This window comes from Hippoglossus stenolepis, chromosome 23, assembly GCF_022539355.2.
Source record: "Hippoglossus stenolepis isolate QCI-W04-F060 chromosome 23, HSTE1.2, whole genome shotgun sequence".
In the NCBI taxonomy this organism is placed as follows: Eukaryota; Metazoa; Chordata; class Actinopteri; order Pleuronectiformes; family Pleuronectidae; genus Hippoglossus; species Hippoglossus stenolepis.
Window position 1 is genome coordinate 15,569,713 of NC_061505.1, and position 27,564 is coordinate 15,597,276.

The 27,564-nt window shown below is 41.4% G+C and overlaps 2 protein-coding genes across 2 annotated transcripts; both read right to left on the bottom strand.

Annotated features, from left to right (window-relative positions):
* Positions 1-78: 78 nt before the first annotated feature.
* Positions 79-8,126, bottom strand: LOC118103003 (protein C-ets-2-like). The gene is made up of 8 exons (XM_047339000.1): positions 8,097-8,126; positions 6,479-6,542; positions 5,287-5,406; positions 4,964-5,167; positions 3,176-3,361; positions 1,407-1,631; positions 1,144-1,262; positions 79-291 (listed from the first exon to the last, which is right to left on the bottom strand). The coding sequence occupies exons 1-8, from the start codon at positions 8,124-8,126 to the stop codon at positions 79-81; spliced, it is 1,161 nt and encodes a 386-aa protein (XP_047194956.1).
* Positions 8,127-8,534: 408 nt separating this feature from the next.
* On the bottom strand, positions 8,535-27,164 carry LOC118102247 (glycogen phosphorylase, muscle form). The gene is made up of 20 exons (XM_035148306.2): positions 26,805-27,164; positions 22,100-22,201; positions 20,713-20,791; positions 20,504-20,607; positions 19,802-19,933; positions 18,984-19,095; positions 18,793-18,875; positions 17,880-18,023; positions 17,160-17,252; positions 16,409-16,555; positions 15,628-15,791; positions 15,266-15,380; positions 14,466-14,567; positions 13,860-14,007; positions 13,707-13,765; positions 13,170-13,311; positions 12,021-12,228; positions 11,468-11,602; positions 10,602-10,668; positions 8,535-9,895 (listed from the first exon to the last, which is right to left on the bottom strand). Exons 1-20 carry the CDS (start codon positions 27,045-27,047, stop codon positions 9,746-9,748), a joined length of 2,529 nt encoding a protein of 842 aa, XP_035004197.1. The 5' UTR covers positions 27,048-27,164; the 3' UTR covers positions 8,535-9,745.
* Between the last annotated feature and the right edge of the window lie 400 nt (positions 27,165-27,564).

Here is a 27,564-nt window from a genome sequence, read left to right on the forward strand (position 1 = left end):
TACAGATGGAAATCGAAGGATTCCCTATTTGAAAAGAAAGTGTCTCTCTGCTTCATCCTCCCAGTGTTTGTTGAGTCATTAGTGACTCTTGCTACCAATGTCCAACATGGCGTGCAACTCTCCAGGCTGGTATCCCAGCAGGCCTTGCAGGTTGCAGACGAAGCGGTAGACGTAGCGCTTACCCGCCGTCTTGCGGATGATGTGTTTGTCGTAGTAGTAGCGCAGACCGCGACTCAGCTTCTCATAGTTCATCTTGGGTTTGTTCTTCCTCCGGCCCCACAGCAGCGCCACCTGGAGACAGAGCAACACCTTAACACCAGAAAACAACAACAGGGAAGTGCTATATGCTTCTTTCTCCTTTACTTCTTCTCAGACAGCAATTAAGTGATGAATAACAGTAATGTACTAGTAAAGTAAGTAAAGTAAGTATATTAAATGTAGGAACTGGAATACAGTATTGTTGGACTGATTTATTGGTTCATTCAGAAAAGGATCTTGATGTCCCATCCACTAACATAGAGAAGACGGGACTTATTATCTATACTGCAGCCAGCCACCAGGTGGCAATCAAGACACTTGAGGTGATGAAAAGTGAATTTCATATCAACACCCTGTAAACAGAACGTTGTGTGGGATCTTTCTGTTGCTCATTGGGCAGAATTTGGCCAAGCCACGAAACATAGAAAAGACTGAAATTCAAATAAAATGTTGGCGTTGAAATTAAATCTAATGAAACTCAAAATATCATAAGGCACCACTACACTATCCAATGAACATAATTATGAGTGTTGTGATCCTGAAATAAAAATTACAGTATGTACGTATGTATTGATGGATGCATATAATGATCACTACATCCCTGCTATATATACCATTTACCAATCCGATTCTTGGGGAATACAACAGGCTTCACAAACCCAGCAACTAATACTTCTGTATTTTAGATATACTTAAATATTCTGTGTTTGGAGTTGCTGGAAAGTCTGCTAATGTTTTAAGTTTTGTGCAAACTGTAAATCAATAAATCCCACATTTACCTGAACCTGATATTGACCTCATTGGACCATGAGTTCAACAGAAAGCAAATGTAACTACTGTATTCCCCCAAGTCTTGAAGTGAACCCACAGGCATGGTGCAGCTACCTCATCAGGGTCCGTCAGCTTGAACTCCCACCCGTCTCCTGTCCAGCTGATACATGACTGACAGCTCCGGTCTGTCAGAAGCTCCAGGAGAAACTGCCACAGCTGAATGGGGCCACTTCCTGTTCAAACACAGAATCAGCATCAGCAACTGCTGGACAAATCTATAACTGACTCTCAATCTATACAAGATACAAAAAAACTTTGATCTATTAAATGGTCTGTATCTAGCTATCTATATATAGATGATATCCATCAGTATTCACCAGTGTAACCAGCGAGGACGGCTGCTGGTATCACAGCCCTGCCCAGGTCGGTTTTGTTGCCAACATAGTCCTTGAAGCTCATGTGTGTCTGTGGTAAAGTAAAGACATCTTCGGAAATGGTCTCTCCCACGACCGGGTCCATATCCTGGAGTGGAGTGGTCCACGACAGAGCGTCCACAATGTCAGAATCGTCACTATGACCAATCTCCACCTCTGAGTCTGTCTCTACAAATACAGGAGAGAACAGGACCAAAGCAGTTTGTAAGACTCGCAGGTGGAAAATGGAAAAACAGCTTGTGGCAGCCACACTGGACAACTAACTGTGGTGGTTGGGTACAATTTACTCATACAATTGGTTAGCTATATGGTTTTCTGGAGCTGGAGAGGGTCGTCCACTAACCAGAAGGTCGGTGGTTCAAATCCAAAGTGTCCAAATTGCCCCTGATGGCTGTGCTGACAGTGTATAGTATGAAGGTTTCTGTAGTTATATGGGGCTTTTCCAGTTCCATCCATAGATGCACTGTAGCACTGTCTCACTCACACACCACCGGAACAGCCACCAGGGGCAATTTGGGGTTCAAGGAAACTTCAGCATATGGAATGGGGAGACTGGGATTGAATCACCAACCTTCTAGTTAGTGGACGGCCCGCTCTATATCCTGAGCCAAAGCTGCGCCATATATGAATGGTGCGTCTTGGAAAAAGGTGGTGCGTATAGTGGTCGATAAGGCTGTAAACAGGCTTCATAAATACAGTCAATTAAAGTTACTATCGGTATTATCACATCATGAAAACATCTAAATTGTGAAAACATATTTGAGCATTCCCTGAGCAGTTCTAACCAAATTTGTTTTTTACTTAATGCGGACCGAGGCACTAGACAACATTTGACATGATAACATAATTAAATTGATAAGTTTAAATAGTGATGCTTTTGTCATTTTAAAGGTTACGTGTCTAAGATTTGGGTGAATCCCATATGAAATAGTCCTAGTGATGTTTAGTGAGTCATCGTCTAAATTGTACAAATTGTTGTTTTCTTTAGCCCAGAATGACCTTTAATAACTTTATATTTACATCAGTAGCGGGTCCTCTCTACGGAGGCGCACCCTTGTTTTATTTACAGTAGTTCAAGCTGAACAAACTAAACACCTTTTGAGTTTTTATGACGACTGAAGGTTTCCACAGGTTCTCCGTCATGTTTGGAAGGGGAGGGTGAGGGGAGGGGTGTTCAGCTGCAACATGCAACTGCACCACTAGATTCTACTAAATTCTACACACTAAACCTTTAAGTCTATGATCACATTTCTTGGTTTGGACAGATTACCACAAAACATGGTGGAGGGATGTGGTATGGGTCAGGGTAGAGTCTTTTTAATTCTATAATTTCGTGCAGATCTGAATGAGAGGCGGATCCAGGAATTGTTTTTTTCTGTCTTATGAGCTTTTTTTTTTCTTGATGAAAAAAATCTGGCATTTACACAGACTTGTTTCTGTAAGTGTGTGCAATTTGTTGCAGTCCATTATTACGTCAGTGCTCAGTACTCATGGGTTGGACCTCATCCATCTTGAAACTCGGCCTGTTTTGACTTCAATGACACACCTGTAGATGTTGAGCCTGACAGATAGACAAACAGACACACAAACACAGACAGACAGACACACACACAGAGACACACAAACACAGAGACAGATGGAGTACTCACAACCTCCTCTGTGATCATTCCCACTACAGTAGGTGTCTCTAGGACCACACTTGACCCCCTTACCTCCGTTTCCTCCTGTGTCCTGATGCAGAGCGGGAGAGCCCATGCTCCTGCTGGGATCCTGTGATTTGAACAGGTGATAGTCTTGATGTTGAGCAGCCACAGAGTCCAGAGTGAGGAGCTCTGTCCTCTCAGAGGCATCATACTGAAGATGGTAACAGTGTGTGTCTGAAAGCTCCTGAACATCATCTGAGTGACAACAATGACAAGATCATCAACTTTTATTGCTATTATTTATTTATTATTTTATCATTACTCTTATTACAATGATTAACAATATAGTAATTAACTTTAATATCGGTAATAACACATGATTGTTACCTTTGTTGAATCGAAGCTGGTAGTAAGATGGTATAGTGCAGATGGGTGAGAAAGAACTGAAGTCATATTCATTCTCTGCAGAATAAGTTCAGATAAAATGTTTTCAGTTGCATTGTATTATTATTACTATTTTTTCATTATTTCATTAACAATTAGATAAAAAACAAGGACTTACTTAATAATAATAATAATAATAATAATAATAGTTATATGTCCTTATGTTCACATATGTATGTACATATCCATTATAGGTTCACATACAGGATATACAGTATGAAAAGGACACAATAAATAATCATCATCTTTTGAGTGTGGAATACATCAAATGATAAATCATTTATAGAAATTATAAATGTATATCACACAAGTCACATATATCACCTTGCACATCAGACATACTGGACTGCTTGGAAATGTACATCTGTCTAGTCATGTTTTAGTAAATGAATTAATCTCAGATTGCAATATTTACTGTCTCTCACTGAGACCTGGCTGCATCCTGAAATATATGTTAATCTAAATGAATCTACTCCCCTTGATAATAATACAATCATACAAATAGAATCAGATTCCACATGGCTCTGGCTGAGAAGGGGGAGTCACAGCCATTTCTAACTCAAACTCATCAATTAATCCCAAACAGAATAATTAAACCTCTTCTCAAAAATCCCACCCTGAACCCAAACTGTTTTAGCCAAAAACAAGACCGATATCTAACCTCCCCTTTCTTTTTGAAATCCTTGAGAAGGTTGTTGCTACCTGTGCAGCTGTGTGACTTTCTTCAGAACCATAATGTATATGGAGACCTTCAGTCTGGGTTTAGAGCTCATCACAGCACAGAGTCACAGCTTTGGCTAAAGTCACAAATTACCTTCTCAAAGCTTCAGATAAAGTGTTTGTCTGCAGCTTGTCCAAAATGCTGCAGCACAAGTACCAACAAGAACCAGGAAAAGAGAGCACATTTCTCCTGTATTAGCTTCACTACACTGGCTTCCTGTTATATCTAGGATAGAATTTAAAATTCTCCTCCTCACCTACAAGGCCCTTAATAATATGGCACCATCATACCTTAAAGAGCTGACAGAACCATATCACCCCAGTAGAGCACTGCTGCTCCCTTCATACCTGTTTTTCTTATGTATAAATACATATTTATCCATTAATGCTCCAGAGTATATTATGATGTACTTAATAATGTAATATTTGAAAAGAATATCAATACAGGCCCATGGTACATAAAAAAACTTCAATGCAGATCTACAGGCCTATCAATACCAGATGTAAAACTCCAAGAATGAGAATAATCCATCTTACTTTCTTTAGAAAATATGACAAAGTAAAATATTACTTAGTATAACTAACCCTAACCCACTATTTAACTTAATTTGACTTTTGCTATTTTAATGAACAAATGAATTGCAAGGCAAGTCATCTTGAGAATATCAGATTTTGGTTGAACATTGGATTTACCTCTCCTCATGGTCTCCAGATGTTCCCACAGGATCTCCCTTGCGGTGCAGTCGGACGTTAAGCTCTGGAAATCCTCTCGGTCCAGACCACACAGCTCACTGCCCTGCAAGCCTCTCAGGTCCGAGCCCAGGCAGTGGAGTCCGAACTCCGCCTGGCACCAGTCCAGCCAGTGGTTCACCTCCCACTCAGACCACAGGGTAGGATCTGAACATATATACAAACGTATCAATCTACAGCTCTGAAGGTTTTGAATCTTCATCAGTTCAACTCCTCTAATAAAAGCTCCCATGACTGAATTATTCTGCGGGTGGTTCGATCGGTACCCTGTGGAAAGTGACGGGTGATTCTCTCCTGGGTGAATCCAGCGAAACTGGCCTTCACTGCCTGGCTGAGGACCTCCTTGCTGGTCGGGGTGAGAGGAGGGACGTCCAGGGTGTCCAGCTCTTGGACAGAAATAAAATATCAACACTTTCATATGAGGACTCTTTTCCTTTTTTGTACCATCAACTAAGCAGTGTATGTGTACGGTATTCAATATGTTTTTATTACAACATTTAAGTACTTCCACAAACGCTTATAATCTTTACAAGCAGTACACAAACAATGAATACATTTTTTACAAGATGATTAACACACTGGATTGTCGTTGTTAACAGATATTAGTTTAATTTATCCATTTGTCAACAGCTAAATCCTGTGAAGTATGTCTAATGTATTTCTACTGAACAGATAATGAATGATGAGTAAAACCTAATAATGAAATAACACATTTTTGTCATCATATTACTGCATGTTTTTCAATGCCCTGGAATATGAAGTATTAATTAGAATGATTGTGTTGTAGCAGAGGCAGCAGTCACAAATACATATTACTTCCTAATCACATTCTTCTGTGCCTTATATATTCACACAAAAAATAAAAAGCTCTTTTAAGATGGCCATTGATTATATTATATTATATTATATTATATTATATTATTATAACATGAAAGTATTTTATAATTTAATTTTAATATCAATTATGAGTTATTATGAGCTATATAATACAGTATTTTAACACTGCACCCATTAAGCCTTTATAAGCAGCAGCATCCACTTGCCCACAGGAGTTATCGTTATAGACAAATACATTATAAACACTCATGTCTGCTTTTAGTTTGTCAGAAACCAGTTGTTAATTAAAGGTTTGATTCAGAAATGTTGAAAAGCTCCAGTCACTCTCACTGTGTCTATAACCCGGTTATAATTGATACACTCCTTATAAAACATTTTAAAATAGCCTTACAACTATATTAAAATGTTTTGAAGGTATTATACACTGACAATTTTTATATTTACTATCCAAAAAGTAAAGTTTGACGATAACATCTACCAAACCTTTTGTCAGTTTCAGTATTTACTGAACAATGAGCAATTTGAAACAAGAAATAAAAGACATTTTGGAAATAAATAGCAACAAATAGCTGATTTAAGTCACTGACACCTAAACACTGAGCAGATGAAGTATCGTCTTACCATAAGTAATGCAATCCATCCCAGTGTGTGAGGAATTGGGGGTATCAGGTGGAGGAAACAGAGACTAGGGACCGAGGGGGAACCGGGACTTTAATACAATGGATAGGAGGGGACAGGTGGTGACAGACAGCTGTCAATCATGAGGATGTGGGCGGTGCAAGGCCACCAGGTTTGAGGGTAAAAAAAATCGGGTATTGATTCAAATATTTCAGCGTTTAATACTACAGTATATTTTTGTATAGTTTAGAGACAATGAATGTTGCTCTAGCATTTTAACCACTGACTATATGACTATATGAGTTTAACATTAGGCCTTTGAGATCCAGTTGTATCATTGTTTAAATATGTAGGAGTTCATATTTGATTTTTTAGTTTTAACTACATATTTCTCGCATCAAACATAGTCTGTACTTGGACATTTTCATTTGTGTATTTGTCTCTTCTTCGTGTAAGGCTACGTTTCTGACAGGACACAGTTTGTGCCCCTCCAACCCCCAAACCCCCAAAGACTCCAGGTTTGTGTTGGCTGATATGTACCAGAGCACATCACTGACTGGAATGATACAGGCTTCCACCTGTGCATCAACGACTCATCCGGACGGAGTCTTAAAGTTTTAAATCATCTCAACATAAGTCTACTGTTTAGTTTCTGGGTCTGTTAGCCGACTAAAATGAAACCGTCAGTGAAATCTGCTGTGTGCACTGTACGGGAGAGTTTCTTAGCTACATTCCAAGCCTTTTACATTTACAAATATAGGCTTCCAAAATTCCAGGCCATAGATTGTACTGTTCTTTTAATAAACATGTTTTTTCTTCTGTCGCTATTGCTGTTGTTGATAGTCAATGTTGCCCTTAAATTCACTTTTGATGAGCTAAACAACGCCATCTGCTGGACTGTTGTGGGTCCATGCCCTCTCTGGGCCACATCAAGTTCAAAACCATTATCAGAGGGCCTTGGGTTAGGGTTAGGGAGAGTCAGTCCGGGCTTTTCACAGCGTTGTAGCGTTCTTCCGGTTCTCAAATTCAATATCTGTGATAGACACAGCTGCCTTCAGTGATGGGCCATGAACAGACACACACCCCAGTCGAGCCTGTATGCCACATCACTCACAGTGTTAGGTATATGGACTCTTGCAATTTTCCTTAGTTTTGATTGTTGTGTTGGTTTCCCTGTGTGTGTGTGTGTGTGTGTTTGTACAACTATCTTTGTGAGGACTAGCTTGAGCATATAACCTACGGAGTGAGGACATTTTGGGAAAGTGAGGACATATTGGCCGGTCCTCACTTTGTGACCCCCCCTTTAATGGACTGTTTGGGGCTAAGACTTGGTTTTAGGGTTATGGTTAAGGGTTATGGTTAGGCATTTAGTTTGGATGGTTAGGGTAAGGGGCTAGGCAATGCATTATGTCAATGAATGTCCTCACTAAGATAGCTGTACAAACGTGTCTGTGTGTGTGTGTGTGTTGAGCTGCAGCTCCTGATCCAGACCACAAAGACCTTCTTAGATCATCCTTCATCTTCACCATAGAAAAGATCCAGATGACCTCTCTGCCTTTCGTCATTCTCCCCATCTGTCTGCCAGAAGCAAACCTCTGTTGTCTTTTCACAATCACCTTACCATATACTGCCACACTCGGCCAGCCTTCATTATGTTGGATCACCTGACTCTGAGTATTGAACTGTAAAAGACATCTTCTCTGTCAGAACCTGCGGAAAACCTCTCAGAAAAATTGCTGTGTAGATTAATTTATTCTGTCTGAGAATTATTGCATTAAACCTTTAAAAACCAATACCAAATACTTTTTTGGGACATTTTGAAATGAATCCAGACCTCACCCTGACTTTCAACTGATTAGATTCACTGCACAAATAGAGGTAGTGCCCTGCAAGTGCTTATCTTAATAAATTCTGACATAACATTACAGATCAATTTGTCAGATCAAAGTCTTCTCTGACCCCGTCTCTTTTCCGAGCCCGAGATGCTCCAGAAAACCTGCTCTCATCACTTGTGTGCATTGCTACAGAGGTGTTAAAGTGAAGTGAGACGTAGGAGCTGTTGATGTAATCTCGTCATTTATTGACAAAAAGAAAAGCACTGGCTGACAGCGAAAATGTTGGGTTCAGTGTCAAGGACAGTTTTTCTGCGGCACCACAGTAGTCAGTCATACAGAGCAGCTGAAGCAGGACAGGATGCTGTTACAGTACATCAATAAGGCTGATATCCACAGTGTCATAGACCCGTCAAATGGTACACACACAGAAACACTACAGAATAACCCACATCTTTCAGATTCCATCATGTAGACTTTAGGCCGAGAAGGCTTCATCATTCTAACACAGGGCACTTTTAGGAACAGAGTAGAGCAGAAGGAGACACAAACATGCTGAGGAGATCACAGGTAAACCATTACTGATTATACACACACACACACACAGATGGATACATTCAGCGAACACCAAAACACACTAACAGAGCAGTTGGAGTCTTTTAACGTGAAATATTCCTGTGAACATTATTTTGCTGGCAATATGGAGAAGTGGCTTTCTTCCAACACCATCCAGTCAGAATGCTGCTTTGAGGCTCTGGTGCACATTAGCCACTGTGTGTCCTTTTCTCACTTTCATGGAAGACACAGGTTGTTTTGGAACAAAAACAGTTCTGAGGTTTACTGACATTTTTGCTGGGTTTTGGTGGCCACAAGGGCCTCGGAAGTAGGGTGGGGGGGGTGTAGCTAGAACTGGGGTTTGAATATCACTGGAGTGTGAAAACCAAAGTATGGAAGATACAGTCCCAGATACAGTACAGCACTGTACACGTTTTGATTCCACTCCTGATCGGTGTTTGGACCCTTTAATTTCCAAACATCCCTGGCAAAGACATTTTGGAGAATGGAGGGACCATTGGACTATGACAAAATACAGAAGTATCTCTTTAATGGTCTCACTCCTGCCGAAGAACCCCATGATTCCAAAGTGAAATCCGGGCCGTTTCTTCGCTGCTGAAATGCCAATGGGGGGATACAGGGCTTTCACCCAACAGTGAGAATATGCATTGCTGGTGCACACAGGGAAAAAAAGACATATTTTGAATGAGGCCATATTAGTACACATTACTATATGATGAAGTGGAAGTATTAGCGCGTGTACGAGGATCAGTAATGTAATGAAATAATGCCACGTTACACAGTGAGCAAGCTACAGGGTTCGTCTCTCCTGGCTGGACCACGGGGCAGGCTACGGTTAGTTGGAGGAGGCAGATGAGGTGGTTTAGCGAGGATCGTCAGGAGCTGCGATCTTCTCCAGGCTGGGCTCCATGCCCCAGATCTCCCTGGCATACTGGGAGATGGTGCGATCACTGGAGAACTTGCCACTGCCAGCAATGTTGTGGATCACCATCTTGGTCCACTCTTTGGGGTTCTGTTACAACAGGGGAGTCACATTGAAAAGCAAGATGAGACTTCAGTGATTCCTGAACATAGTATAGTATAGTGTAGTGTAGTATAGTAGAGGATCCCCCATCCTGAACTGTCCTTAGGCAAGATACTGAACACCAAATTGCCCCTGACGGCTGTGCTGACCATGTGTGAGTGATGGGTGATAAAGAAAGTGCTGCACATAGACACTGCATGAATGTGTGTGTGTGTGTGTGTGTGTGTGTGTGTGTGTGTGTGTGTGTGTGTGTGTGTGTGTGTGTGTGTGTGTGTGAATGACAAAACTGTTATGTCAAGCGCTTTGAGTCATGAGGTCATCAAGACTAAAAAAGCTCTTTATGAATACAGACCATTTAGTATAGTATAGTATTTAACAGTAATATAAAGAGCTATAGTATCTGCAAACTTTGACCAAGCATGAAAAAGTACAATATTGAAATAACATAGTGACACTAAAAGTATCAGTGCAGTACTGTGTAGCATAGAACTACATAGTATATTCTGGGTAGTATAATAATGTACATCTATTAGATAATATATCAATAAAAGGTTAAACTGAAATTTGACAGAATTCAACATATACTGTGTGTGTACAGCGACTTAAACTGCTCTAGTTCTGTGTCTGACTGCACAAACTGAGCAGATTAATTGTGATATTAGATCAACTGCTTTCCTCTTGATAACTCACTGACCTTGTAGAGTGCACCCACTTTCTCCTGGCATTGGATGTAGTCTTCATAGTCTGCAAACACCTTGAACCTGTAGCACAGACACACAGTTAAGATGATGCAGTCTAATGATAAATTACTTCATATTGTGTCGTGCCATTTTGTGTCACATTGAACAAAGTTTGGTCCGATAAAAAGAGGTGGTCTCCGTCCAGAACAAACATTACATTTTTTGGGATAGTTCAGACTGCATGAAGTTGAGAGAGCATTTAACAATAGAAGAAGAAAAAGAAGAGGAAGCAGCACGCAGGATTTCTGGTAGTCTTTGCCTCAGACAATGTGTTTGACTGAGAAGTAGTAGTAATACAATAATGACGATGCGGTGGCAGCAACATTAATAATTTTCACATTTCAAACAGAGAGACTACTTTTTTTTCTATGACAAACGAATCAATCTCAAGTATAGGTGCACACAGTCATGCAGGTGATGACGACAGATCAAACGTGTGTGATACAAAATTCTCTAATGTGCTCCCTAAATTACAATGTCAAACCAAACCTAACCTGATCGAATGGAAACGATGGAACAAAGACATGAAGCTTAATTTGGACCATGGTCCAGAGTTTCAGGTGTGAAAACGGCGTTAGATGACGAAGTAAGCGAGACAATTTCAAATCGGTTTTATATGACGCACCAGTTTGAATTCAGGCAACAATGATGATGACTTGCTTTACATCATATAATCCCTGCAGTCAGTCTTTGAGTGGTAAAACCAGTCGCAGTGACAGTTGGATGACAGCGACACACTGATGACACTGCATGACTGTGAAGATTATGTCAGCATAGACAAAGTGCTGATTCATCAGCATCAGCGTCAGCGTGTTCTAACCTGTCATGGTTCATCAGCATATTGACGAGGTCTTTGAAGAGGCCAGGCTGGCCGGGGCTGAAGAAGCCTCCTGAGATCTGGTCCATCGCCTGCTTCAGTTCCGGGATACGGTTGTAGTACGACATGGCGTCATAACTGGATACAAAATATATTTGTAAAAAACTGGGTTAGGTATTATGTTACTAAGGACAGAAATGATACAACATCCCACTGCATTTCTTTGTCTGAAGAAGAAGATACATCTACATTTTTGCACTTTTCCTCAACGATTATTAGTTCAAAGCAATATCAGTCTCCTGAAACAATTTAACACTGAAAAGTTAAGCTCACGATCAATACAGCACATACGTAACTCAGATGTTCTGTCATAGCCTTACATGACTAGTATGACTAGTTTCTAATGGTGGCTGATGGTAGCGAATGTTAGCAAATTCGAGTACTAAGCTAGTGATACACCCTATTCATCATTATCTTATCACTTCTTGTTCCACCCATCTCTATTATTTCCAAATGCGTTTTGTATCCAAACCAATCACACGTTCATGAGACTCACCCCATCTTGTCCATAGCCTCAACATCCTCCACCCTCATGCCAAAGATGAAGAGGTTCTCCTCTCCAGCCTCCTCTGCCATCTCCACGTTGGCCCCGTCCATGGTGCCAATGGTGAGGGCACCGTTCAGCATGAACTTCATGTTCCCGGTGCCAGAGGCCTCGGTGCCTGCTGTGGATATCTGCTCTGACAGGTCGGCTGCAGGGACGACTGCACAGAGAGGACAGAGAAAGATCCTGAGTGATGACATGACCTGAGTACAGCATGCAGGCACATCGCATTGAGGCGTGCATCCTGTTGCTAGTAAGTGGTGCTATGATTATGCTGAATTTGGGGATTTGAATGTGAGCACGCCAGGTCATCAAACATGTTAAGTCTTGTGCAGATTGGACAATGTATCGTCAAATTAGTGGAACTTCCTGTTTCATAGTGATATGGCCACGAGAATGCTGTTGAAGGAAAACTTGTGATCAGCATAACTTTTCATTGTCGAGGTTGATGTGATTGATTCTGTAGAAAGAGTCCATTAAAACAGAATGCTTGCAAATAGCAAAAAACTACTTTACGATTAACATTGGAAACTTAGGGTATGGGTCCAAAACACTTTTTTGTAAGTCTGGGCATGGTACATATACCTACTGATATTCATACATGTCGGTGAAACGTGCCGCAGGGCCTGCTTCGTTTACATTTTATAGGTGGGTATGAAGCCATTTTGCCACACCCATATACAAGACCTATATTGGAAGTAAATGTTTGCCATTTCCGACGTGTGTGACGAGTCTTGTGACTTTTAAAACATGTTTAGCCCTCCAACAATAAGATCCATAGTAAAAACTAAACATCAACATTCTGCACTCTGCCACATCAACAGCATTCAACAAAAACATACAAGATTCATAGCCTATCATTGACCTTGTCCTAAAGGTCTTCTGACCAAAGTTCAGCTCAATATGGTCAAGCTGGTGGAGGAGTACATCACGCTATAAACAATTTCATTTCTTGTTGGCAGTGAGGCACGCTATGACTGTGACTGAAATTTGCATGTTGATGTATATGCATCCTTTTTTGTATGTCTAGGCATGAAGTTTCAGTCTACTCTCTTTGACACTTTTTTCACCATTTGTCCAAAGATCCACAGTATTCATTACCTTTCTCAGCCAGAGTGACCCGATAGTTCTCCAGGAAGATGACCTTGAGGCGATCTCCCACCACTGGGTCATTGTTGACAATGTCTCCAATTGATGTGATCAGCTTGATGATCATCTTGGCAGTGTGGTAACCTGGAGCTGCCTGGAAACACACAGGAACGTCACCTATTTCACATTTCTGTTTATGTTCAGCTTAACAAAATAAGACATGTTAGCATGAGTGAACTTTCGAGGCGTTGGAGATTGTATTTTCTGAACTGTGGACAGGGACGGGGTAGCTGTACCTAGGCTGACCACAATCTGACTCCTGCTCTCTACTTAACATAATTTTTTCTTCCGAGGAAAAGTCTTAATTCCACCCTGCTCTAAACTGGTAAAACAACTTATTACAAATAATGTCAATGAAGCAGCTAAGAAATTCACTTTTGCTGAGCTAGGTTAGCTGTTTTTCCCTTAAACCAAAGATGGATAAGACAAAGCATTCGTTTTTCATTGGCATGTAGCTCATACTTCCAAACTACTGAGAATTATGCTCACCTTTCCTCCGATCATGACTGTCCTGGGGGTCCATGACTCAGTAGGCTCCTTCTTGATGCCTTTTAAAGAAAAAAAAAAAGTGTTGACCTGAACTTTTACTATGTACCTATATATGATTTCTGAAAAGTGGTAGGGAAAAGAAGAAACACTCACGGTTGTACAGTGTAATGATGTGGAGGCAGTTGAGCAACTGCCTTTTATATTCATGAATCCTTTTCACGTGGACATCAAACATGGAGTCGAGGTTGATTTTCACCTTGTAGTGCTCTTCAAGGTAGGCGGCAAACTTCATCTTGTTCTCCTTAAAGTTGAGGTCAAGCAGAGCAATGTGATTAGAGACTATCAGAAGTAGAATTAGCGCTTCATGGTTGTCCACCCCCAACCAGTCAGGTAATAGTTCACATCAATGTCTGCCCAGACTTGCATGTGATGTGAAAACTTTGAAGGAATTGAATTGTAAGGTGTTAAGTGTATTTAATCTTAATTGGTTATTAAATTCTTGACTAATGGCCAAGCATGTGTTTTGTAAAGTCACAGTGACCTTGACCTTTGTCCACCAAAATCTTTGAGTTATAAGTGCCCATTTGTTCCCAATGTAATAAAATTCCCTCGAGGCGTTCCTGAGATATTACCTTCAAAAGAATAGGACAGACGGACAACCTGAAAACATGTCTCTAGCCATGGCTATAACAGGTGTGGAGGAATAAAGACTCACAATAAACACACACTGAATCATCTTTATGCTTTAAAAGCTCTCACTTGTTTGACTTTGGCAACATCTCGAATGAAGGCGTCATCATCTACGAAGTCCAGAAGGTTCTTCAGCTGGTCCAGATCGCGGATGTAGTCATCACCAATCCTCTGGAAGAAAAAAAACATATCAGTCAAGCTGCAACTCCAATGCATGTGCAAAAGTTGAAATCAGACTCATCAGATAGATTTCAATTTGTTATTTGTGAAGTTCCACAAGGGTCTGTCCTTGGACCCACACTTTTCACTTTATATATGCTTCCTTTCAGCAAAAGGAGCAAGCAAAATTGACTACTTTCCCATTGCCAGTAGATGAGTGTGTCGTTGGTTTTTTTCTTCTGGTGTCACATTGGGTGCAACGAACGTCCCTCGAAACAGAATGGAGGTGTTTGGTTTGGAGGGTTAATATATTTCTCTTCTAACTGAACAATGTTGCAATTCAATGGAGACGAATTTGTGGCAGAGATGGCAAAGAGTCGTAGAATTTACTGATCGAGGAAATGGGCCTTCATTGAAGCGTTTCATAGAATTGTCAGAGAAGGGGGGTCAATTTAGCTAGGAATAAAATTGATTGTACCCTTTCACATGAAGACCTGTTAATGGGTGTTTGTGGGATTTTTGTCCAATGTTTAAGGGGCTGTAGTTATCTTTTACACTGTGTACAGCAGTTTCATACCCATCCAAGCTTTCGACATGCTCCAAGTGCCAGTCACCCAACATGATGATTATTTCCAGGACTCTAATGTCAAAGTATCCCCTCTTATCTCAGAACTCTCTACTTCAGTCTGCATGAAAAAGAACAAACGCACCTCAGCGATGACCTCAGCCAGGCCAGGGTTGCACATGACCAGCCAGCGCCTGGGTGTGATGCCGTTGGTCTTGTTCTGAAACTTCTCAGGGTCGAGTTCATAGAAATCCTTGAACCTGGTGTAGGAGAGGAGCCACAGTCTCAGACAAATTTAGGAGCTCATGTCTAAAGTGACAGCACTGGAAGACCTAACAACATGAAATATTAGTGGTGTTTTCATGGTAACATTCTTCAAGCTTAAGACTCAGTAAAACTAAGCTGGACTAAAATCTTGAGGACTCGACACTTCAGAATACCAACATCTTAGTAAACATCTAAATTGCAAAAAAGAAATACAGCAGAAAATAGATTATGTGCTCTTACACAGTGCTTTTGATGATTTCAGAGTGGATACGAGCCACTCCATTGACAGCATGAGATCCCACAATGCACAGATGAGCCATGTTGATTTTCTTGACATCCCCTTCCTCGATCAGCGACATCCGGCGCATGCGCTCAGGATCATCAGGGTAAACCTTAGATATGCGCTGGGTGAAGAAAAGGGACAACAGTTTTATGGTAATGGTAATGTCCAAAGATGAGGACAAACTGGAGACAAACCAAAAATGAGGGTTATGAATTGATTCAGTCTCAGGTTAGGTCCTGCTGTTTCACATGAGGTCCTCCTAATGAAAGATATTTCTCACTAAATGTAGCACCCTCAGAATTAAATTTCAGATTTCTTGGATAATATTAGAAGTTTGTGGAGATCAGCGATGGATGGCACTGTGATGGTTCAGGAAACTACAGAAGAAGAAGGAAGATTAAACTCTGAGTCAACAGACATTTAACCTGTAAATACTGTTTGAGAAGTCATTTGGCCTGAGCAGGACAGTGTAGGCGCCACATACATGCTTTTCTCTTATGTTACCACAATATGTCTGATGTATATCTGGTCAAGTGATTCAGGATTCATTTTGTTGTTTGTGGATCTGGTACATTGCTGTTAGATGGGGACACCATCTCTGTATTGTTGGATAAAGATTAGACTGCCTAGTCTAAATTGAGACCAAAAGGAAGCATAAGCATTAGCTTAAGACTGAAGAGAAGGATACGAGCTAAGGACTAAATATCTGCATAAAACTAGGTACAGAAACTTGCAAACCTCCAGGTGTCTCCTGTTGATCTCATAGACTATCTCCAGGTGTCGGGGCAGGAGGTTGTGGAAGAGGTCAACTGGCCAACGCTCCAAAGCTTCAGGCAGGACGGTGTGGTTGGTGTAGGCACAGGTACGAACCACAATGTCCCAGGCCTGCAGACAGCGAGGCCACAGACACGTGGGTTAGACAAACCTGACAATATCACACGGACTCACTACAACTGGCAACAGCTGTAAAAGACAGCCGATGAAATCGTGGTATTTTGTACAGAAATACAGTAAATAACGTTTATTTTGCCTGAGAAAATGACAGAATGGTCTCAACTAAAATCTTGTCTTGTAAAAATGTTTGCATTATACATATTTTCCAAAACTTTGTGGAAAATACAATCCTACATGAGCAAGTTCAGCTGCTCACCTACTGTCACAGACTTAACTTTGACTGACGTGTGTCATTCTGCTGCAGTCTACATCCTGCTGAGTCATTGTTAGTGCAACCTTGAGCGATGCAAAGAGATTGCAACTGCAGCACAACTCATCAGAACAACCCAGTTAAAATACAAGAGGTAGTTTTATAACGCAGGTTCGAGTCCTGCACCACAAAAGTATCTTGTACCCTACCTACTTTCTCACCACCTTACTGCGTGATTGTCACATAGTCAGATTTAGAAAGTCCAAAAAGTTTGCAGCTCTCCTGATTTTACAGCCAGTTTTTGACGAGCAGTGAACTTTAAGCAAACCGAGGTCTGCATCATACCTGCTCCCAAGTGAGTTTCTCAACGTCCACCAGGATCCTCATCAGTTCAGGGATGGCCAAAGCAGGGTGAGTGTCATTCAGCTGGATGGCCACCTGGAGACCAGAGTCACACAGTAGATGGTAAATATACTGCACTTATCAAGCACTTCCTAGTTTTGACTTCACGCTAAAAGGTCACATTCACACATGCATTTCTACAGCACTTCTAAATATAGCACTTCCCTATCACTCACTAATACTGATGGCACATCAGTGTGTGAATGCGTCTTGCTCAAGGACACATCAGCTGGAGGAGCCAGGGATCGATGACACACTCTACCTTCACATTTCAAAATCTGGCAGATATTTTTATCTTAATAGTTATGGTCGTCAGGGGGCCTGTACTACGAAGTAAATTCCACCTACCAAGGATAGGTTGTCGTAATCCGGCTTCACTGAACCAAACATTAACTGTTCTGATAGCTAGTTATCAACTGGCTCAGTTAAATTTGGGCAAAATGCAACCATCTCTCATCTAGAAAAGTAGATTAAGTTGTCTGAGACTGACCCATACACATTTTGAAAAGTTATGTGTGTGTAATTAAATTGAGCCCTTCGAACCAAATCAAAAGACTAAGAGTTACAACAAGCAATTTGGCAGAACAGCCCATAAACTGTAATTTGTCGCAAATAAAATGCTATGAGGATTCAAATGACACGATGGTGTGATGTATCTCTTACCTTTTCTGGCAGCGTAGAAAGGTCCAAGCGCACAAACTCCGTGGAGCCAAACTTGGAGGCTTTGAATCGACGGATGATGTCCTGAAGAGTCGCAGCTACAACAAAGTACTCCTGTTTTAGACGCAACTCCTTCCCCTCAAAGAACTGAAGAACAAAGACCATAAAGAACACTCATAGATCCACCATGACATTTTTAGAATGCTTGTACTAACAAAATGGCTGCACATTTTAATGTTTATTTTAGAAACCGAAGAAGGAGCTGCAGATAATAGATGAGTAAAACCTTCATAGTTTGAGGCCACACTTGACATAAACATAGGAAGTCTTGTTCGCAAACAGTTTTTAAACATTCAGCATCATTTCTGGCTACATTCATAGAATCACTTCCTGTTTGGCAATTCATTCTGTTGCTGTTATGCAATACATTGAGCTAAATTACAGAGCTTTTATTTTGAAAAGTTGTGAACGTGGGTCTGAAGATTGTGTCGATGTTTAAATGACCTGTGAAATAGCTGACATGTTATGTATTAAAAAATAACACCAGTTAAGTAAATCATTCAAACTTATATATATGGGACACAAGTGAACAATAATGAAGAATATTCAATTTCATTTTAGGAAAAACAGACTTTGGTGAGTGCTGCAGACTTAACGTTTCTTGTGGGTTCATCACAAGTGACCACTTTACATTAGACATAGCAATTTGATACAATATTAATTAAAAGCATATGACCATAGTAGCTACTTGGACCATTTTGACCGACACAATAAAGATGTTTCGATCAGTTGGTTTGTTTACAGCCTGACTGTCTGACAGTGCCACGATGCAGTTAACATGGAGAATGAAGAATACAAAAACTACAAAGTTACAGTGCAGACAAAAGAGGAGTTGATGTTTGGTCAATCCACTCACGTTGTCGTTGGGGTAGAGAACCCTGGAGATGTTCTCTGCCAGGTTTCGATCCAGCACAGCTTGGATGTAACCACCAACATTAACTGTGGGATAACAGCAGTTTGAGCAACTCATGTCAGATTGTTCACTTTCTTATTTTTGTCTTACTGGATGAGATTCCTTAGATTTGTATTTACAATGACACCACTCACAGTCTTTGAGGTTGAAGTCACAGGGGGCTTTAGCAGACCACAGTCTCATGGTGTTGACAATGTTGTTTCTGTAGCCGGGCACTGGGGTGTCATAGGGAAGAGCCAGGACAACCTGAGTTCAAAACAAAAAACACATGGATTACAATTACATTATTCACTGTGAGATAAACTTCACAAATTCTGTAACCACTCCTTTATGCTTTTGATGAAGCGCATGAGACGCAGAGGCTGCGGTACACAGAGATGTTATCTGAGAGGAAAGCAACGTGGAGGTTGGCTGCAGGGGTTTTATTGCAACATCCACCATCAGGTTGCTCAAAGAGCGAGGAATCAGTACGAATAAGAAACATCACAGGCTGCAGAGCAATGCAACCAATGGCTCTGGATCAGGAGGAAAGACGCCAACTGGACCACACGATATGAGGGACACACACCCAGGTCTGATCAGCCTGTGGTGGGTTCACCTTAGAAGAGTGTGATGTGATTAAAAGGCCAAAACACCGGTGACACTAAGGTTCACAACTAATAAACGTCCCTAAAATAAACTTTCACACGTAAAAAATTCAATTAGGACCTTATTTCTCATATTTAGAAGCTGCAGGAACAAGGCAAGTTTTCATATAGTGTTTACATTTTGAACATGAGATAAAAAATTCAGTTTCCAGGAAATTATACAATAATCATCATATGATCATAATAAGTACATTTATATTTGTATAAATTAATCTGACCAAAATATTTTGCATCAGTTCCAATTAACAGACTCCCACAACTAAAGTAATGGTCCTGTGACTTATGTCAGATTTGTGTCCACTCACCTGTGTGTCGACCCACTTCACTCCTTCATCTGTGTGTTCCACTCTTCCATAGTAGTTGACTGGGCGCATGTACTCGGGGCGAGCCTTCTCCCAGGGGTTACCATAACGCAGCCAGTCGTCAGCTTCTTCCACCTGTGGGAACATACCACTGGGTCTTCACTGCTTGTGCTCTGAGACATGCTGCGGATTCTTCCTGATGTTCACATTCACCACATTTACATGGATTTAAAAAAATGTGCAATTTGAAATACCAGAATTAGGGGGAAGAAATAGAAAAGACTAAATCTAAATTATTGTAAAAATATAAACTTGGCTGTAATCTTTTTAAATAATTCCTTGAGGTTGATCCCTGAGCTCTGTGCTGAAAAACACTGTCTGATTGATTCCCATGCAAACATTTTATTTGACCTCCATATTTGAGTATCAGGTCAGTACATTTAAGATCTGTATAATAATAGTGAAATTTGATGACATTTACACTGTGTCTTCTAATAAAATAAACTAATTAAATAATTAACAATACCATTAATCCACACTACATTCACAATCCAACTAAATAATTGCCTTATAGATTGCTGTGCGCATGGGCCAAAATATATCCCATGTCTCCATCATAGGATGTAATTCATGTATGATGTATCTGAACAACTCAACGTAAATACATTTGTAGTGCATCCCAGACGAACCAGCAGGCAAACATACCTGCCAGCCGTTGACCATTTTCTGATTGAAGATGCCAAACTCGTAGCGGATGCCATATCCGTAAGCGGCCAGACCCAGAGAGGCCATGGAGTCCAGGAAACAAGCTACATAAACAACAGTGACAGGAGAGGAGGGGTTGAGACAAGACTGTCCACTGCACTAAACATCACTGTCTGTCAGCAGCCAATGAGCAGACAGCACGAGCTCACCAGCCAGACGACCCAGTCCACCGTTGCCTAGACCGGCATCTTCCTCAATGTCCTGCAGCTCCTCCATGTCCAGACCCAGCTGAGGAACACAAGAGAAGCTGGCATGAGTACTGCAGCTTCCTCTGGGGTCCAGCTATATCTATCTATATCTATTCATTATTCCTTTTCTCTTTCGCAGAGAGGTGCGACGCAGCTCGACCTTTTGACCTTTAACTGAAGAAGATATCAGGCCGAGTCTTTTCTCAATGCTCCAGCCAGAGGCTAAACTGAGACAGCAGAACTTATTAACTCTGAAAATAACCCACGATGATATCATCAAGGTCACCTTAGCTTGAGCTGAGACAAATGTACTGTGCAACTACGTCTGCATGATAAACCAAGTCATGGAGCTTCAACGACATATAGTAACTAAGTACATTTACTAAAGCACTGTACTTGAGAACAATTGAGAGGTACTTAATTTAAGTATTTCTATTATATGCAATGCAAATATTTTACTTGTTACACTAAAACATTTATTTGTCAGAAAAAGTTACTAGTTACTTGGCTGAATGTAAATATTATAGTACTATACAAAAGATAAATCAATAGATACATTAAGCTGCATTATTATAAATGAACCTGCTCAGCAATATGCATTACTCCGTTGTCATTACTTTTACTTTGGGTACTTAAGATATACAGTATTTTGATGCCAATACTTCTGTTCTTTTTTTCTAAAGTAAAGTACATTTCCACCCCTGAGAGGATTTCCCCCTGAGGCTGATGGAAAGATTCTACTAGTGGGAAATGTTGGAGCTTAACATATGTAATATGTAAACACCTCAATTTGACTTAAGTGCAACACTAATTCACCAGAGCACCCCTTCAATGTTTTTTCTACACTGACTGTGGCACCAATTCCATTCTAGCCCCTTCCGTTCAGCCCTACTCTCTCCAGTCACTGTGGAGAATTGATCATTTAAACCATCCAACAACAAGTCTACACTAGAGCTGACATGTCATTCTTCCCTAACTGGTAGAGCAGGTGCTGGATGGTACAAGAACACAAGTTCCATCTTGCTGCTTTTCCTGCAAATGAATGATTTTGGTTTTGTTAATAAAAAGTTAAAGCTGCAGCGTCACACCATCTGTTCATGTGGTTTTAAAAAAAAAAAAAAATCACAAAAACAATGTACCGACCGGCATCTCTGCTTCATAGGACATGTTGAATGTTCTGGGAAGACAGTTAGTCCTTTTGGTTTGATTTTTTTTTCTTTCTTAGTTTGGCAACATTAGTTCCAGTGAATTGAAATCAATGACATTTATAACCATTGTCTTTGTTTAGATTCCTCTGGGAGAAGCCCAGCATTCCTATGTCATTTCCCCCCAAGATCCTTTGCCTCACCTGGTATGTAGCTTCATCACAGGCATTCTCCAAAGCCAGGTTCACCATGGTGTTCTGCAGAGTCCGGCCCATGTAGAACTCCAGGGAGAGGTAATAGACGCGCTACAAGAAAAAAAAACCACGAGAGAAACAATTCATCAGATATACTTTCAGTTTTTTTTTATCATTACATGTCCAAAAAGCAGACAAATACCATCAATAGTTTTTTAAATAAATAAAAGAGCACTAAAACTCACCACACATTCTCAGGAGGACACTAATAATATCACACACATGCTCCATTTAGTTCCCTTAATGGCCCTGCGACATTATCTCTGCTCGACAACAGCTGCTGCTCTCAGAGACAGCACAGCGACTACAATATCTCTACACTTCACACAGAAGCCAATCAAACCATGGGACCACAGTAACCTCCTCACCACACTCAAATCGAGAAGGGCACTCAGTCGAGCGCATACCTCTGCCAAGGCCGAGCAACCCTCCACATGATTGTCGGGTTCTTATAGTAGGAATATAAAGGGGAAAAAAGGAAGTTGTACGATAACCTAAATGATTTCTTTCTCATAAAACACAGTTAGAGAAAGGGCCCCATCCCTCCACCGGGTTTAGGGAAAATCTGTTCAGAGGTTTTTGCGTAATCCTACTGACAATCAATCAAACAAACAAACAAACAAACAAACAAACAGGCGGGGGTGAGAACATAATGTCCTTGGCAGAGGTAATGATACAGTAAGTGTGGGCGATGGTGGTGAGGCTGCAGACTCCATGAGGACATGTGAACCTTTGTGTTTAGCGTGTCCTGGCTGACATTTTGGCACAGCCTCTCTGACCTTCTGCCACTTGTCATCTCTGATCCTGCTGCTGACTGATGGTGGGGGTTCGCAGAGAGGAAGCAGACTTGGAAAAAATAACCAATCCATCAATTCACAACCACAAATTATATTTTGTATATCCCATATTCACAAGTTCCAATTTGTCTGATAGGGTTTAACAAGGTGGAACATCCTCTGTCCTTAACAGTGACATGGGAAGCTGGTGGTCAGTAGAAATAGGAGGAGGGTCTGTGCTCCTTTTCCAAAGGTTATACATGAGGTCAAGGTCAAACAGGAAACTATGGATATGAAGCTTCAATCAGGAAGACTGTCTTTATGACTCACCTCTTCACGATTCCCTCCATCTTACCCCTGATCTTTTTCTAATCAGCTGACTGTGGGTCTACAGTGACCCAATCAGATTTTTCCACGATCTCCATCTACCAATCGTGTTGTTGAAAAAACTTCTAATCAGTCTTCTTTTCTGCTGTCAGCTGCCATTTCATGGATTCACTGTGACCCTCCTGCACCTCATTCAGTCTTCACATCCGGCCGACTCTTCATCACATCACACTACCAGCAGTGTCTGGATCACGGGGACCCTGCACAGCCTCAATCATGATGACATCACGATGGGGTCTAAGCGCACCCCCAAAAGATTCATTTATAAATCACATCACATTTCTCCTCTTGCTGTGCACAGCGTTTTTGTTCATCTGTCAATTGAAGTCTCTCCTGATCGATTAGACAGCAGAATACTTGTGCAGTGTAATTACCAAGCTTCTGATCATCCACACAGTATGTACATATGACAATAAGGTGCCAGGCAGCTTACGTTCACTTAGAGCACTTAGTTAGAAGTGACTCACACTGTGACTGGCTCATTTGACCTCTAACGATGACACAAACTAATACTTTCCCTGCACTTTTACTACTGAAGTTGACTGTTAAACCAACTCAATGCTTCAATAGTATGGGGACTATTTTCAGTGGCGGATTAATATACATTTGGTGCTGCAGTGAGTATTCACTAAAGTGTGTGTGTGTGTGTGTGTGTGTGTGTGTGTGTGTGTGTGTGTGTGTGTGTGTGTGTGTGTGTGTGTGTAATGAAGGAAAATGTCACCCAGTGTTTTGACAACACTTGAGCTCTATGGCACAGAGGAGTGAGGAATACCAGGCTTTAAATACACACACAGTACATGCCAGTGGGATATATTCATTGTAGGGTTTATGGTGTTAAATTGTACTTTTCCACAGTAATAAGATGATTGTACAATTATCCTTTAAATAGGGGTTTCTCCTTAAAATTACCTTTCTGTGTCACCTTCTGTAATCGGGTTGTCATGTATTGTTTGTGCTGGGGTACATATTCAAACCCAGGCCTCAATACTTTTTATGGCTGCACCATTCCATCCAATGGAAACATGTTAAATGTCTCGTGAAACCTCTTCTCACCATTTATACCCCAAAAGAAGCCGCAATTGGAACTTTTAAAAACTTTTCAATGCACAAATAAAGTTAAATGGAGCTGAACTAAGCCCTGGCAGCACAAGCTGCCAGGGCTGCTTGCTTCATATTAATGAAGCAAGCAGAGTTTCCAGTGGCCTGAACAGTGAAGCTCAAGGCCTCCATCAACCTCCATCGCCCTCACACGGTGCAGCAGACTGTGCAGAGCCAAGTGCAGACTTACACACTGGCCATGACTAATTCATTATACAGCCTCGGCCTCCTGTTCCACAAAGGCAGGGGGGCCCAGTGCAGGGCTCTTTGTCAACGTGTTGAACTTCCAGGAAACATGTATACAATTACTTTTGATAAATTCACTACTTTTAATCTATACAAGTTTGTTTTCCTTAAAAAACCTTAAATAGTGACCGTTGACTAAAACAAATGTCTGCATTTGAACATTATTATTCAGCATATTTCTTGATAATTAAATTTGTGTCATTATTTTTCCACCTTTAAATGTATATTTTGATGCTTAAATGATTGAATCCAAAATACTTTTGTCATAGTAAATACAAAACACAACCACAAAATAATAAAGGGTTAGGCAGTGTAGACACTCTAAGAGATACTTTCCAAAGGTTTAACTTAAAGTAAATTGTAGGAAAATATATGTATTCTTACAAATATTTGGCTGTGCCATCTACATAACCCAACTGAGTTGAAAATACTGTTAAAATACATTAAAGCAGTTTGAAAACGTGTTTAACAAATTAGACCAGTTTAAACACATTGTTCTGGACTAAATAATATGTATTACATCTATACTGAAAATATATTTTGAGAGGCTATTTGACATATATGCATTTAAAGAAAAATATAAATACAGACACAGATTAAATGAAGAATTTAGCATCTCATCATCCTCTGGCAGGTGTGAAAATGTTTTTAAAATGCTGAGCAGGCCCAGTTAATTCGGATTCTGTATCAAGGTGGCAAGTGGAGGAGATTGAAATGACTTTGAAAGAAGGTCATTGTGAGGGCTCCGCATGCAACACCTTCAGTCACAAAGACGTTAAACTGGCTATTGAAATAGATCAGTGAGTAAAGTGACTTCTGCATTTTGATCTACATCTTGATACGTCAGGGGTTTGGGTGAGAAACCGTTCACGATGAGCGTGTATTAGAACACAGAAGAGCAACCGTTCCTCAGGTGACAGAGAGTCAGTGCACGATGTGATCAGACTGGGTCGGCGACATCAGTGCATCAACAGTTACATAACTGTATAAAGAGCTTATTGCAAACACTGGTGTGTATTTTTTTAACTTCAATTCTATGCTGTGCACGTTCATGGGACACACAGGGCACAAACTGTACAGTTGGATGAGTATGAATATGAACGTAAATCATGTGCCGTGTCCTGCACAGTCACCATATGGGAGGTTCTACACGGAGGCCATAGCTTGACCTGCCTCAGTAACAGTGTGTGGCCATTTTGTGATGTGGTGGTGGGGGTGGGAGGGGGCACGACTCGCAGTTACGTAATCCACATTTCCCCAACCAGTTGAGCCTCCGGATTCCATGCTGCAGTGCCTGTGAAGGGTACTCTCAGTGTGTGCGTGTGTGTGTGTGTGTGTGTGTGTGTGTGTGTGTGTGTGTGTGTGTGTGTGTCTATAGTCCTGAGGGACCGTCATTGTGAGGACATTTTGGCCTCACGAATTCAAAGGGCTGTGTGAGGGTTAAGACTTGGTTTTAGGGTTAGGATTAGTATTAGTTCTAGGTTAGGGTTAAGTTGTGAAGGTTAAGGTAAGGGGCTAGGGAATGCATTATGCCAATGAGTGTCCTCATAACTATAGAGAGACAGGTGTGTGTTCCTGTACTTACATCTTTGTGAGGACCATGTAAAGCATAGACCATACAGAGAGAGGACATTTTTGGAAAGTGAGGACATTTTGACTGGTCCTCACTTTTTCGATGGACTGTTTGATGGTTAACACTTGGTTTCAGGGTTAGGGTTAGAATTAGGTTCGGCATTTCATTCGGATGGTTAAGGTTTGGGTAAGGGGCTGGGGAACGCACTATGCTAATGAGTGTCCTCACGTAGATAGAAGCACAAGCGTGTGCGTGTGCGTGGGCGTGTGTGCACCAGATCAGAGCCCGGTGATGGAGGCAGATGCAGATGCGTTATGTAACATCAGCTCACACACCGGGAGGATGCGACTCCCTGTTGAGCTGCAGCGCTTACACAAAGGAGCAGCTGAACACGGTCTATTTATGGGTATGAAAAGTGGGGAGGAACACACATGCACACACACACACACATGCACACACACGCGCACATCTCCTGTGATACTGCAGCACGGAGCCCAGCATCCCCTCCCCTCCCACCCACCCCCCCTGTCAGCTGTGTGTACGTGCAGGGCTGCGGCATCAGCCCGCCTCTTACTTTGGGGTCCTTCTCATAGTAGTGCTGCTGCGTGCGGATCCAGCGGCCCACCAGGTGGTCCCGCACCGTGTTGGCGAGGGCGAAGTAGTAGTCCCGCTTGGTGGCCACGTTCCGGTCCTTCACCAGCGTGAAGTGGAGGTGTCGGTTGAAATTCGTCTTCAGGTCCGTGACGTTCTCCACGCCGGCCAGTCCCCGCACCGAGATCTGCTTCCTCTTGTCCTGGTCCGTCAGCGGCTTCGCCATGGTTCCGCTCTTCCGTGTTCGCTGGAGGGGGTTTTCCGTTGAATGTCACCGGTCCGCAGGTCAAGAGTGCTCTCCGGTCTCTGCCTCTCTCTTCCTCCGCTGAGCGCAGACAGTGGGAGGGGGACCAGCCCACTTTATATGTCACGTTCTCGCTGTCAAGCCGCACCGAAACCATATCCGACGCGCGCTTTCAAAATAAAAGTTGCGTCAGCCAGCACACCTAGAACGATGAACAAGTGCGTCACAGGTGTCACTACTTTATATCGTCGTAAACAGCAGATGAATAAATACATAGTATTAATGTCCGAATTAAAGATAGCTTTAACTATCCCCATATGTGAAGGGTATATTTAATGGGGCAGTTCACCCAAAAATGAAAATTCACTCATAATCTACTCACCACTATGCCGATGGAGGGGTGGGGGGAGTGATTGACACCTCTGGAGTTTCAGGGGTAAACAGTGTTGCAGCCAAATCCAATACAATTGAAGTAACTGGTGAACAATTCTTCAAAATA

What these genes read in the sequence shown, in the direction of transcription:
- LOC118103003 (XM_047339000.1), bottom strand. Translation starts at nt 8,126, where the DNA reads ATGAAGGCTGGCCGAGTGTGGCAGTATATG. An exon ending in GGACACAGGAGGAAACGGAG is followed by an intron (nt 1,632 to 3,175) that starts GTAAGGGGGTCA and finishes CTGTATTTGTAG; the next exon opens with AGACAGACTCAGAGGTGGAG. An exon ending in AGCTGACGGACCCTGATGAG is followed by an intron (nt 292 to 1,143) that starts GTAGCTGCACCA and finishes CTCTGTCTCCAG; the next exon opens with GTGGCGCTGCTGTGGGGCCG.
- LOC118102247 (XM_035148306.2), bottom strand. Translation starts at nt 27,047, where the DNA reads ATGGCGAAGCCGCTGACGGACCAGGACAAGAGGAAGCAGATCTCGGTG. An exon ending in GTGATGAAGCTACATACCAG is followed by an intron (nt 20,792 to 22,099) that starts GTGAGGCAAAGG and finishes TGTGTTCCTCAG; the next exon opens with CTGGGTCTGGACATGGAGGA. An exon ending in AAATGGTCAACGGCTGGCAG is followed by an intron (nt 19,934 to 20,503) that starts GTATGTTTGCCT and finishes ATGTTCCCACAG; the next exon opens with GTGGAAGAAGCTGACGACTG.